The sequence below is a fragment of the Erpetoichthys calabaricus genome, chromosome 1, assembly GCF_900747795.2.
Source record: "Erpetoichthys calabaricus chromosome 1, fErpCal1.3, whole genome shotgun sequence".
Classification (NCBI taxonomy): domain Eukaryota; kingdom Metazoa; phylum Chordata; class Cladistia; order Polypteriformes; family Polypteridae; genus Erpetoichthys; species Erpetoichthys calabaricus.
This window is the reverse complement of record NC_041394.2, coordinates 17,869,969-17,884,902: the sequence shown is the minus strand read 5'-3', so window position 1 is coordinate 17,884,902 and position 14,934 is coordinate 17,869,969. Positions and strand designations below refer to the sequence as shown.

At 42.6% G+C, this 14,934-nt stretch overlaps 2 protein-coding genes across 2 annotated transcripts in view; both read right to left on the bottom strand.

Moving 5' to 3' along the window:
• The window catches only part of clptm1 (CLPTM1 regulator of GABA type A receptor forward trafficking), a 67,531-nt gene extending 61,557 nt beyond the window's left edge, over positions 1–5,974 (bottom strand). Inside the window, exon 1 of the mRNA XM_028795885.2 lies at positions 5,818–5,974. Coding sequence (XP_028651718.1) covers positions 5,818–5,883 — 66 coding nt within the window. The 5' untranslated portion in view covers positions 5,884–5,974. The remainder of the gene's footprint in view (positions 1–5,817) is intronic.
• sympk (symplekin) overlaps positions 1–14,934 on the bottom strand; it is a 581,858-nt gene that overhangs the window by 10,728 nt on the left and 556,196 nt on the right. The window lies entirely within an intron of this gene.

The following is a 14,934-nucleotide window of genomic DNA, read 5'->3' as shown; positions in this document are numbered from 1 at the left end:
GTCTCCACATGATTGTGTAATACAGTTAAGTACTTCAGTCAAGTACAACTTCTGTACTGAATGATATGCCACCTACTCTTCAACATACTGTTTATTGTGGTAGTATGTTAAACAACATAATGGAGAGCTTTCACTCCTGTGGCATGAAAATATCGTAAGCATTCTCCACCTCCCATCTTACAACCTATTAAACAACCAGTCTGAGAAAACTGACGGCAAAGAAAGAACTGAAAAAATAGACTGTGAGATGAACAGAGTAAGACTGAGATGTCAAAATGAAAATAGGAGATGTATGACAAGAACGTGACGATTTTCATGGTGTTTTGAAGGGCAAGTGAATTGGGTGTGAGTAAATACATATGAAAAAGTTTGGGAACCCCTCTCAGCCTGCATAATAATTTACTTTCAACGAAAAAGATAACAGTGGTATGTCTTTCATTTCCTAGGAACATCAGAGTACTGGGGTGTTTTCCGAAAAAAAGATTTTTATTGAAGCAGTATTCAGTTGTATGAAATTAAATCCAATGTGAAAAACTGGCTGTGCAAAAATGTGGGTCCCCTTGTAATTTTGCTGATCTGAATGGCTGTCACTGCTCAATACTGATTGCTTACAACACTAAATTGGTTGGATGAGCTCGTTAAGCCTTGACCTTCATAGACAGGTGTGTCCAGTCATGAGATATAAAGATATTTAAGGTGGTCAATTACAAGTTGTGCTTCCTTCCCTTTGACTCTTCTCTGAAGAGTGACAGCATGGGATCATCAAAGCAACTCTCGAAAGATCTGAAAACAAAGATTGTTCAGTCTCGTGGTTTAGGGGAAGGCTACAAAAAGCTCTCTCAGAGATTTAAACTATCAGATTCAACTGTAAGGAATGGAATCAGGAAATGGAAGGCCACAGGCACAGTTGCTGTTAAACCCAGCAGGTCTGGCAGGCCAAGAAAAATAGAGCGGCAAATGAGCAGGATTGTGAGAATGGTTACTGACAACCCACAGATCATCTGGCTGCAGATGGTGTATCTGTACATCATTTTACAATTCAGCGCAATTTGCACAAAGAACATCCGTATGGCAGGGTGATGACAAAGAAGCCCTTTCTGCACTCACGCCACAAACAGAGTCGATTGTTGCATGCAGATGCTCATTTAGACAAGCCAAATTCATTTTGGAACAAAGTGCTTTGGACTGATGACACAAAAATTGAATTATTTGGTCATAACAAAAAGCGCTTTGCATGGCGGAATAAGAACACTGCATTCCAAGAAAAACACCTGCTACTACTGTCAAATTTGGTGGAGGTTCTATCATGCAGTGGGGTTGTGTGGCTAGTTCAGGGACTGGGGCCCTTGTTAAAGTCGATGGTCAGATGAATTCAACCCAGTATCAACAAATTCTTCAGGATAATGTTCAAGCATCAGTCACAAAGTTGAAGTTACTTACGCAGGGGTTGGACATTCCAACAAGACAATGACCCAAAGCACAGTTCGAAATCTACAAAGGCATTCATGCAGAGGGAGAAGTACAATGTTCTGGAATGGCCATCACAGTCCCCTGACTTGAATATCATCGAAAATCTATGGGATGATTTGAAGCAGGCTGTCCATGTTCGGCAACCATCAAATTTAACTGGAGAGATTTTGTATGGAAGAATGGTCAAAAATACCTCTGTCTAGAATCCAGACACTCAAAGGCTATAGGGGGTGTCTAGAGGCTGTTATATTTGCAAAAGGAGGCTCAACTAAGTATTGATGTAATATCTCTGTTGGGGTGCCCAAATTTATCACCTGTCTAATTTTGTTATGATGCATATTGCATAGTTTCTGTTAATCAAATAAACTTAATGTCACTGCTGAAATACTACTCTTTCCATAAGGCATGTCATATATTAAAAGGAAGTTGCTACTTTGAAAGCTAAGCCAATGATAAACAAAAATCCAAAGAATAAAGAGGGGTTCCCAAACTTTCATATGACTGTACATGTGCATCTCAATAAATTAGAATATCACTGAAAAGTTAATTTCATAACAATTCAAAAAGTGAAAGTCATATTATATAGATTCATTACACACAGAGTGATATATTTCAAGCATTTATTTCTTTTCATTTTGCTGATTATGGCCTACAGGAAATGAAAACTGAAAATTCAGTATCTCAGAAAATTAGAATATTAAGACCAATAAAAAAATATATTTTTAATACAGAAATGTTGGCCTACTGAAAAGTATATCCATGTATGCACTCAAAACTCGGTCGGGGCTCCTTTTGCATGAATTACTGCATCAATGTGGCGTGGCATGGAGGCGATCAGCCTGTGGCACTGCTGAGGCGTTATGGAAGCCCAGAATGCTTTGATAGCGGCCTTCAGCTCATTTGCATTGTTGGGTCTGGTGTCTCTGATCTTCCTCTTGAGAATACCCAATAGATTATCTATGGTGTTTAGGTCAGGAGAGTTTGCTGACCAGGTATTGGTACTTTAGGCAGCGTGGGCAGGTGCCAAGTCCTGCTGGAAAAATAAATCAGCATCTCCATAAAGCTTGTCAGCAGAGGGGAGCATGTAGTGCTCTAAAATTTCCTGGTAGACAGCTGCACGGACTTTGGACTTGATTAAACACAGTAGACCAACACCAGCAGATGACATGGCTCCCTAAATCATCACTGACTGTGGAAACTTCACACTGGACCTCAAGCAACTTGGATTCTGTACCTCTCCACATTTCCTCCAGGCTCTGGGAACTTGTTTTTTAAATGAAATGCAAAAATTGACTTTCATCTGAAAAAGAGGACTTTGAACCATTGAGCAACAGTTTCCTTTTCTCCTTTGCCCAAGGCAGACGCTGACATTGACTCTGGTTCAGGAGTGGCTTGACAGAAGGAATCTGACAGTTGTAGCCCATGTCCTGGATACATGTGTGTGTGGTGGCTCTTGAAGCACTGACTCCTCTTAAGGCTGTGGTTATCCCTGTTGCTTGTGCACCTTTTTCTGCCACAATTTTCCCTTCCACTCAACTTTCCATCAATATGCTTGGATACAGTGCTCTGTGAACAGCCAGCTTCATTATCAATGACCTTTTGTGGCTTACCCTCCTTGTGGAGGGTGTCAATGGCCGCCTTCTGGACAACTGTCTAGTCAGCAGTCTTCCCCATGATTGTGTGGCCTACAGAACCAGACAGAGACCACTGCAAGGCTCAGGACCCCTTTGCAGGTGTTTTGGGTTAATTAGCTGAGTGGAGTGAGACACCACGAGTCTACAAGATTGAACTTTTTCACAATATTCTAATTTTCTGAGATACTGAATTTTGAGTTTTCATTAGCTATAAGCCATAATCAGCAAAATGAAAAGAAATAAATGCTTGAAATATATCACTGTGTGTAATGAATCTATATATCAGTTTCACTTTTTGCACTAAATTACTGAAATTAACTTCGATGATATTATAATTTATTGAGATGCACCTGTATACACTGTTTTACTCTAGATGCAGGTTCAGTGACCATGAACAACTGCTTGGTTCCCATATTGAATGTGCAACTGAGGTGCAAAGAAGATTTTGGATTAAGTTTAACAAGACTCGGTGAGGAAGAATTCCTTCTCAGCACACTATTTTAAAGTGGTTCAATAAATGACCATCGAACTGTATTGTGAAGAAATTGTTGTTATATATCTGACAACAACAGAACACCAGAAGCTATAAAAAGATTGAGACAGACTGTAGACATTCATCATGATTTCAGTTGGTAGAGTTGAACATTTTAAAGTGGACTGATCAACAAATTATCCAGCAAGATTTATTCAATTGCTCATATAAAATATGACTAGTGCATAGTTTTTCAGAATAATGTAGCTTTTTTTTTTTTTTTTTTAACTCATTATATTGAACTGTTAAATAGAAACTGTGGTATTTGTAAGCTCACTTGAAAAATGTTAAGAAAAAGTTTAAGACAAGGCAAATAAACTGCATTGATTCATTGTTGAACAACTGGAATCATGATTCAAATGACCTTTCATACAATCCTTTCAAAAATGATCATACTCTCTCAGCTTTACTAAATCTTACACTATGTTAATATACCTCAGGAATCCACTCTGGTTTTGAATGATAATTTTTACATATAAAACCCGGCTGCTCCCTGTGTGGAGTTTACACGTTCTCCCCATGTGCCTGTGCATTTCCTCAGGGTAGTCCAGTTTCCACCCACAGTTCAAAGACATGCTGGTTAGTTGGACTGGCAATGCTAAATTGGCATGTGTGGCTGTTCATCCTGTGATGGGCTGGCACCTTATACAGGGGTTGGGTTGCACCCAAAGCTGGCTAGGATAGGCTCCAACTGCCCCACGACCCTACTCAAGAGGGTTTGGAAAATGTAGAATTTTTTTAACAATACTTTTTGCTTCCCACTTTTACATTAATATTTATGCTAGAAATATGCTTAAAAAGAGACAATAAGTTTATCTTTTATTATATGGCCAGTTACTTTTCTTTAAGACTCCACTGCCATTATGAGAATAATCCACTTCACGAGTCTCCAGCATGGTACTGGTTTTCAAATATGGGCCTTCAGATTAAAACGTTTAAGAACTTTTGCATGCCAGAACACTAGCAGGCACACAAACAAACAGTCACTCTCTCAACACCAAGCCATTAATGTGTTGTCATTTCCCCCTGATATTTTTGGATGTCTGTTGAGGGGATGCATGCAAACAAGAGGAAAGGGTAGAAGCCTAAGGCAATACCCAACCCAGGACCCAAGCTGCGACACAGTAGTACCAAGTACTGTGGCAAACCTTGTGAAGAACTGCAGTTTCCATAATTCTTAGAAACAATCCGTTATTATCAAGTGAAGTGCCCAGCTGATAACCACAGAATGATTCAATGGAAGGGCCTTAAACAGTAACACTCATAAATTACAGGTTAAGGCTGTAATCACTAGGCCACAGTTCAAGACTATGTGACTGGAACGTAAAATTGCATCACCTGCTGATCCAATAATCTCATTTTGTCTAGCATAATTACTCCAACTTACAGGTTAGAGTTTCTTCGTTACATAAAATCAAGCGGAAATGCGTATGTTATTTAAGGAACCGTACCAGACAGGCTTGTCACCACCAACGGGGGCTTAAGACGACTCGGGGCTAGTAGAGAAGCACTTTGGGAGACAAAACGATCGCAGTTAAGGCACCCCTCTTAGCTAAATGACAAATACTGCGCACCTTGTAAATGAACAGAAGGCTCCAATTGACCAGTTTCGTTTGAGAATCGGTGTCAACATCTTACGTCACGATGCCATTTCCACGGAGCCTTGTACTCTGGGAGCAGTCCAGTGACAATCATGAGGCCGAGACCAATTCTCTCAATAACTCACTCTTATGAATGGGAACTGCATGCACAGACAAGACGTGCCTCCGCCTGCCGGCTACTCTTCCGTCTCATTCTTCATCCCAAGGACTGACATGTTGTTATACAACACGAAAAATCGCCCAGCTCTGTGAAAATTATCCATTATATATTAAACGCCTGCATTCGGGCCGCAGGGCAAATGTCGGACTATAGACCTGACCTTCTACATTTTTCTTTCCAAAATACTTAACCGGGTGCAAACGGTATGCCTTTGAGAGATTCGTTTAAAAATGTCGAAGAAATGAACACAAAATTGAAATGCTAAGCGATAGCCCGAACGACCCCTGAAAATTATGACCAAACACTCCTCCGGCTAGACACCTTCACGGTTTGCGCGTCGTCGCGTGCTACAAGGAAACTTAGACTCGGTCTCGGTATGTCAGCCTCATTGGCCTTTATCCTCCTCATCTTCTTTCTCACCTGGCCGTTACTGACGACTGGTGAAGACGGTCGCTGCTGACTCGACTCGCTCTCCGGTACCGCCATCTTCCCGTCTCTCGTTATCACACACAAGACACTCTCACACACGCCGGCCGCGATGAATACGCAGGCACCGCTTGAAAACTCGCGAGATGTGCGTTACGTCACGTGACGGTACACAACGTACCCGGAAGGTAACTTAAGCAACAAGGCATGCGTGCAAGGGAAACACGTCTAATTTAGGAACTAATGGGATATTTATGGTCACCTTTTACTATTACTTAATTAGCGCGGTTATGAATATATTGCATATGGATCTGCTACTACGGAAGCGTATTAGGGCCACAGCGAAGGGAAAAAAAACACAACAGGGACACGGTGAAGGAAAAAACATAAACGACGATATTAAAGTCGACATTACTCGAAATTTCCAGTTTAACCCCGTAGTGTATTTTGTCATTAAAGTAGAACGTCGTAAACTTCATCTTAAAATCGATGTTTAATTTACTAGAGTTGACCACAGCCAACCAGACTATCCAATGTGACATTTGTATTTCCTATTGCCTGCTGTCTCTCCTTTTCATAAACTTTACATTTCAACAATACATGTGAAAATGTCTCTGGAAGATGACACTGCATTTCTATGAAACGTGCTTGTCTATTTTAAATAATGTTGCATTTAGGCGAGTCCGTCCAGGCTGCTCAGGGACACACGTTGGACCAATCGGAATTACTCTGTAACCAGACCACGCCTCCTGCCAGGTGAACATTCCTCTCGTTTGCGAGCCTGTTTGATTAAGCTTACTTCCTGGTTAGATATGCCATTGACAAAGTCGCTCTTTACTGGCTTTCGAGTATCGAAACCAAAGTCAGGTTAATGTGTACTGTATAGCATTAAGGCATGTAAGTGACATGGCGACACGTCTGTCACTGCTATGAGCTGGAAGACAGGACAAGTGTGATAGATCGATACGTCACTATATGATGGATAGATAGAATGTGAAAGGTGCTATATGATAGATAGATATGAAAAGCACTATATAATAGATAGAGATAGATAGGAAAGGCACTATATGATTGATAGATAGATAGATGGATAGATAGATCTTCATTTGTCCCAAGGTGAAATTTAGCTTTTTACAGCAGGTCCATGAGTATGTGGACAGTGACACAATTTTCATAATGTTGGCTCTGTATGCTACCACAATGGATTTGAAATAAAGCAATCTTTATGTGATTGAAGTGCATATAGACTTTAAGCTTTAGCAGGTTGAGGAGACCTGGAGAGGTGAAGATATTCTCTGGAGAGGAGAGGAATGAAGGTCAGTAGGAACAAGACAGAATACATGTGTGTAAATGAGAAGGTGGTCAGTGGAATGGTGAGGATGCAAGGAGTAGAGTTAGTGAAGGTGGATGAGTTTAAATACTTGGGATCAACAGTACAGAGTAATGGGGATTGTGGAAGAGCGGTGGAGGCAGGGTGGAGTGGGTGGAGAAGAGTGTTAGGAGTGATTCATGACAGACGGGTATCAGCAAGAGTGAAAGGGAAGTTCTACAGGACGGTAGTGAGACCAGCTATGTTATATGGGCTGGAGACGGTGGCACTGACCAGAAAGCAGGAGACAGAGCTGGAGGTGGCAGAGTTAAAGATGCTAAGATTTGCATTGAGTGTGATGAGGATGAATAGGATTAGAAATGAGGACATTAGAGGGTCAGCTCAAGTTGGACGGTTGGGAGACAAGGTCAGAGAGGCGAGATTGCATTGGTTTGGACATGTGCAGAGGAGAGATGCTGGGTATATTGGGAAAAGGATGCTAAGGATAGAGCTGGCAGGTAAGAGGAAGGCCTAAGAGAAGGTTTATGGATGTGGTGAGAGAGGACATGAAGGTGAAGGGTGTAGAAGACCAAGATACAGAGGACAGGAAGATATGGAAGAAGATGATCCGCTGTGGCAACCCCTAACGGGAGCAGCCGAAAGAAGAAGACCAGAAATACCATATGAGCCATTTAGGAATGACAGCCATTTTTCTGAATAGCCCCCCATTTCCAGGGGCCTAAAAGTATTTGGACATTTGACTGACAAGCTGTTCCATAGCCAGGTGTGAGCAGTGCCCTCATTACTTCATTAACTATTAAGCAGGTAGAAGGTCTGCAGTTGATTCCAAGTGTGGAATTTGCATTTGGAAGCTGTCGCTGTGAACTTTTATTATGAGGTCCAAAGAGCTGTCCATGCAAGTAAAAACAGACCATCATTAGGCAGAGAAAACAAAAACAAACCCACCTGGGAGATACAGTAGCAGAAACACCACGAGTGGTCAAATCAACCATCTGGTACTCTTAAAAAGAAGGAACACACTGGTGAGCTCAGCAACACCAGAATGCCTGGACAACCACAGAAGACAACTGTGCTGGATGATTGCTGAATTCAATCCTTGGTGAAGAAAAACCCCTTCACGACATTTACCAAAACCAAGAACACAATCTGGGAGGTAGGCCTATCATTTCCAAGGTCTACAATCAAGAGAAGACTTCATGAAAGTAAAGACAGTGGGTTTACCACAAGGTGCAAACCACTGGTAGACCTCAGACATTGGAAGGACAGATTAGACTTTGCCAGAAAACATTTATTAAAAGACTGTCCAGTTCTGGAACAATTTTTTTTGGAAAAAGGAAACTAAGATCAATATATACAAGAATAATAGACAGATAGGGCGGCACGGTGGCGCAGTGGTAGCGCTGCTGCCTCGCAGTTAGGAGACCTGGGTTCGCTTCCCGGGTCCTCCCTGCGTGGAGTTTGCATGTTCTCCCCGTGTCTGCGTGGGTTTCCTCCAGGTGCTCCGGTTTCCTCCCACAGTCCAAACACATGCAGGTTAGGTGGATTGGCGATTCTAAATTGGCCCTAGTGTGTGTCTGGTGTGTGGGTGTGTTTGTGTGTGTCCTGCGGTGGGTTGGCACCCTGCCCAGGATTGGTTCCTGCCTTGTGCCCTGTGTTGGCTGGGATTGGCTCCAGCAGACCCCCGTGACCCTGTGTTCGGATTCAGCGGGTTGGAAAATGGATGGATGGATAATAGACAGAGAAGAGCATGGATAAGATAAGGAATACCATGCCCTCTGTGAAACACGGTGGTGGCAGTGTTATGGCATGGGCATGTGTGACTGCTAGTGGAAGTCGGTCACTGGTGTTTATTGATATGACTGCTGGCAGAAGTTGCAGGATGATTTCAGAAGTGTAACAAGAAGAAGGGTTATACTGTCTGCTCAGATTCAGAGACACTTCACGGTCCAGACGGACAACCAAGTGCTTTTAAGTTAGTTTGTCCAAGTACTTTTGAGCCCCTGAAAATGGGGGGACCATGTACAAAAATATTTGTCTTTTCTAAACGGCTCATGCAATGTTTTTGCTAAACACTCCTTGAATTAAAACTCCAAGTCTACACTTCAATCACATCCTGATTGCTTCATTTTAAATCCATTGTGGTGGCACACAGCCAAATTTGAGAAAGTTGTATCACTGTCCAAAATACTTATGGACCTAACTGTACCCCCCAACACACACACACACACACACACACAGTATGATCTGAACACAAACCAGTATGACTAAAATGGAAATGAAAAAAAAAGAAAACATCCAACCTTGGCAGTCCCAGTCCCACTGCGGTGCTATCCAGGTGTATTGCGTTTGGTATAAAGGAGCCCCAGTCACATTTCTTGACACACCCTGTTCAGGCCGTGTGGTGTAGTCGTTAAGGCTTTGGACTTCAAATTCCGAGGTTGTGGGTTCAAATCCTGCTGCTGACACTGTGTGACCCTGAGCAAGTCACTTGACCTGCCTGTGCTCCAATTAGAAAACCAAAAGAAATGGAAATTATTGTATCATAAATGTTACAAGTTGCCTTGGATAAAGGTGTCTGCCAAATAAGTAAATGTATGTACGTATGTATAAGTGGGTTGGAAAATGACTGACTGACTGTATCGCATAGTGCACTGCAAACGTTAACACTCAAGTCTACATTGATTACTTATATTTCAACCTGTCTTAGACGGGTAGCACAGCTAGTACATATATACAGGTGTAACCTCCTCCCACCAGCTCTGGTGCTCTGTCTTGTTGCCTGAGGTCATAGATATAAAGGCTAATGTAACAAAGAAAGGCTAAAGCAGGGAATTCAGGAATTTTAGTTGAGGTCTCCATAATAAAGAGTATAAAAGGGCAGAAACCTTCGGCATCTAAGGAAAACCATGTTCAGTGTCAATACGATTAAGGATTTTTTATTCCCCCTTAACAATCTTGCATATAAATGTCTACAGTTGTGCTTGAAAGTTTGTGAACCCTTTAGAATTTTCTATATTTCTGCATAAATATGACCTAAAACATCATCAGATTTTCACCCAAGTCCTAAAAGTAGATAAAGAGAAGCCAGTTAAACAAATGAGACAAAAATATTATACTTGGTCATTTATTTATTAAGGAAAATGATCGAATATTACATATTTGTGAGTGACAAAAGTATGCGAACCTCTAGGATTAGCAGTTAGTTTGAAGGTGAAATTCGAGTCTGGTGTTTTCAATCAATGGGATGACAATCAGGTGTGAGTGGGCACCCTGAGTTTCGATCTATCAAAGTCTGCTCTTCACAACACGTTTGTGGAAGTGTATCACGGCACAAACAAAGATTTCTGAGGACCTCAGACAAAGAGTTGTTGATGCTCATCAGGCTGGAAAAGGTTACAAAACCATCTCTAAAGAGTTTCGACTCCACGAATCCACAGTCAGACAGATTGTGTACAAATGGTGGAAATTCAAGACCATTGTTACCCTCCCCAGGAGTGGTTGACCAACAAAGATCACTCCAAGAGCAAGGCGTGTAATAGTCGGCGAGGTCACAAAGGACCCCAGGGTAACTTCTAAGCAACTGAAGGCCTCTCTCACATTGGCTAATGTTCATGTTCATGAGTCCACCATCAGGAGAACACTGAACAACAATGGTGTGTGTGGCAGGTTTGCAAGGAGAAAGCCACTGCTCTCTAAAAAAAACATTGCTGCTCGTCTGCAGTTTGCTAAAGATCACGTGGACAAACCAGAAGGCTATTGGAATAATGTTTTGTGGACGGATGAGACCGAAATAGAACTTTTTGGTTTAAATGAAAAGTGTTATGTTTGGAGAAAGGAAAACACTGCATTCCAGCGTAAGGACCTTATCCCATCTGTGAAACATGGTGGTGGTAGTTTCATGGTTTGGGCCTGTTTTGCTACATCTGGGCCAGGATGGCTTGCCTTCATTGATGGAACAATGAATTCTGAATTACATCAGAGAATTCTAAAGGAAAATGTCAGGACATCTGTCCATGAACTGAATCTCAAGAGAAGGTGGGACATGCAGCAAGACAACGACCCTAAGCACACAAGTCGTTCTACCAAAGAATGGGTAAAGAAGAATAAAGTTAATGTTTTAGAATGGCCAAGTCAAAGTCCTGACCTTAATCCAATCGAAATGTTGTGGTAGGACCTGAAGAGAGAAATTAATGTGAGGAAACCCACCAACGTCCCAGAGTTGAAGCTGTTCTGTACGGAGGAATGGGCTAAAATTCCTCCAAGCCGGTGTGCAGAACTGATCAACAGTTACCGGAAATGTTTAGTGACAGTTATTGCTGCAATGGGGGGTCACACCAGATACTGAAAGCAAAGGTTCACATACTTTTGCCACTCACAAATATGTAATATTCGATCATTTTCCTTAATAAATAAATGACCAAGTATAATATTTTTGTCTCATTTAACTGGTTTCTCTTTATCTACTTTTAGGACTTGACTGAAAATCTGATGATGTTTTAGGTCATATTTATGCAGAAATATAGAAAATTCTAAAGGGTTCACAAGCTTTCAAGCACAACTGTACATGTGGAAGTATGTGTGTCTGTCCGGCCTGGAAGTGAGAGGTGGAGTCAGGGTAAGGGCTCCACCTCCGAGAAAACAGAAACTTGCTTAACTCGAGGATACGCAAGCAAGGCCAGCATGTCAGCAAAACGAAACCTCAGAAGAATGAGTCACTCGCTTAGCCGCTAATACACGAGCGAGTCAAGTATGTCGGGAAAACAGTATCCCTTTTATTTTTCCTCCTGCTGCTAATGCACAAATGTTGTGAGCACGTCGTCAAAACAAAACCTCCTAGGAGAATGGGGCCCAGAGTAATTCCTTTCAATTACCTGACATCTCTACATTTCAATTTTTTTTCTGACGATTTCAATAGTTACTGGGACCCCATGCTTTTCACAACACGAGCTTACATAGATAGTACTTATACTGTATAATAACATCTACATGTGGAAGTGTGTGTGTTTGTCTGTCCAGCCCAGAAGTGAGAGGTGGATTCGGGGTAAGGACTCCACCTATGAGGACACGCAAGCTAGGCCAGCAGGTCGGCAAAATGAAACCTCCAAAGAAAGAGACACTCACTTAGCCGCTAATACAGAAGCGAGGCGAGCACATCGGCAAAATGGTATCCCTTTGACTTTTCCTCCCGCCGCTAATACACAAGCAAGGCCAGCATGTCGGCAAAACAAAACCTCAGAAGAAAGACAAAGTCGCTTAGCCGCTAATACATAAGTGAGGCGAGCACGTCGGCAAAATGAAACCTCCTAGGAGAGAGATGCCCAGAGTAGTAGTTCCTTTCAATTACCTGACATCTCTACATTTACATTTTTTTTCATGTTAATTTCAATAGTTTCTAGGACTCCGGGCTTTCTACAGTAAGGGCTTACACAGCTAGTCTTATATATAAACGTCTACACGTGGAAGTGTGTGTGTGTGTCTGTCCAGACCGGAAGTGAGAGGTGGAGTCGGGGTAAGGGCTCCACCTCCAAGGAAACAGAAACTCACTTAGCCGCCAATGCAGAAGTGAGGTGAGCACATCGGCAAAACGAAACCTCCAAAGAAAGACAAAGTCGCCTAGCTGCTAATGCACAAGTGTTGTGAGCATGTCGGCAAAACGAAACTTCCTAGGAGAAAGGGGCCCAGAGTAGTTCCTTTTAATTACCTGACATCTCTACATTTCAATTTTTTTTCTGATGATTTCAATAGTTTCTAGGACCCTGGGATTTTCACAGCACGGGCTTACACAGCTAGTACTGTATATAAACATCTATGCGTGGAGGTGTGTGTGTCAGTCTGTGCAGCCTGGAAGTGACAGGTGGAGTCAGGGTAAGGGCTCCACCGCCGAGGAAACAGAAACTCACTTAGCCACTAATACAGAAGTGAGACGAGCACATCGGCAAAATGGTATCCCTTTTACTTTTTCTCCCGCTGCTAATACAGAAGCGAGGCGAGCACATCAGCAAAACGAAGCCTCAGAAAAAAGACAAAGTCACTTAGCCGCTAATACACAAATGAGGTGAGCACGTTGGCAAAATGAAACCTCCTAGGAGAGAGATGCCCAGAGTAGTTCCTTTCAATTACCTAACATCTCTACATTTCAATTGTTTTTCTGACGATTTCAATAGTGTGTAGGACCCCGGGCTTTTTACAGCACGGGCTTGCAGAGCTGGTAATATTATAATGTTGATTTTATTACAAGCAAAACTACTAATGATGACAAGAGAGTTTTTTTAATATTTCAAAGCAACTTACAATGCAGTGTTCCAAATTGTTATACATAACACATTTTTTATTGTAAAAAGATTACAATATGCAAGCTTTTGAGGCAGCTCGGGCCCGTTCTTCAGGCAAGTTGTAATCCTTCATCATCGATTACATTTTCCCTGAAGAAGGGGCCTGAGTTGCCTCAAAAGCTTGCATATTGTAATCTTTTTAGTTTGCCAATTAAAGGTGTCATTTTGCTTGACTACACACAACACCCCATAGTGACAACGTGAAAAAAGTTTACTTGAGGTTTTTGCAAATTTCCAACCATCCATCCATCCATCCATTTTCCAACCCGCTGAATCCAAACACAGGGTCACGGGGGTCTGCTGGAGCCAATCCCAGCCAACACAGGGCACAAGGCAGGGAACCAATCCTGGGCAGGGTGCCAACCCACCGCAGTTTGCAAATTTATTAAAAATAAAAAAAACTGAGAAATCCCATGTACATAAGTATTCACAGCCTTTGCTCAATACTTTGTCGATGCCCCTTTGGCAGCAATTACAGCCTCAAGTCTTGTTGAATATGATGCCACAAGCTTGGCACACCTATCCTTGGCCAGTTTCGCCCATTCCTCTTTGCAGCACCTCTCAAGCTCCATCAGGTTGGATGGGAAGCGTCGGTGCACAGCCATTTTAAGATCTCTCCAATCGGATTCAAGTCTGGGCTCTGGCTGGGCCACTCAAGGACATTCACAGAGTTGTCCTGAAGCCACTCCTTTGATATCTTGGCTGTGTGCTTAGGGTCGTTGTCCTGCTGAAAGATGAACCGTCGCCCCAGTCTGAGGTCAAGAGCGCTCTGGAGCAGGTTTTCATCCAGGATGTCTCCGTACATTGCTGCAGTCATCTTTCCCTTTATCCTGACTAGTCTCCCAGTCCCTGCCGCTGAAAAACATCCCCACAGCATGATGGTGCCAGGTTTCCTCCAAATGTGACACCTGGCATTCACACCAAAGAGTTCAATCTTTGTCTCATCAGACCAGAGAATGTTCTTTCTCATGGTCTGAGAGTCCTTCAGGTGCCTTTTGGAAAACTCCAGGCGGGCTGCCATGTGCCTTTTACTAAGGAATGGCTTCCGTCTGGCCACTCTACCATACAGGCCTGATTGGTGGATTGCTGCAGATATGGTTGTCCTTCTGGAAGGTTCTCCTCTCTCCACAGAGGACCTCTGTAGCTCTGACAGAGTGACCATCGGGTTCTTGGTCACCTCCTTGACTAAGGCCCTTCTCCCCCGATTGCTCAGTTTAGATGGCCAGCCAGCTCTAGGAAGAGTCCTGGTGGTTTTGAACTTCTTCCACTTACGGATGATGGAGGCCACTGTGCTCATTGGGACCTTCAAAGCAGCAGGAATTTTTCAGTAACCTTCCCCAGATTTGTGCCTCAAGACAATCCTGTCTCGGAGGTCTACAGACAATTCCTTTGACTTCATGCTTAGTTTGTGCTCTGACATGAACTGTCAACTGTGGGACCTTATATAGA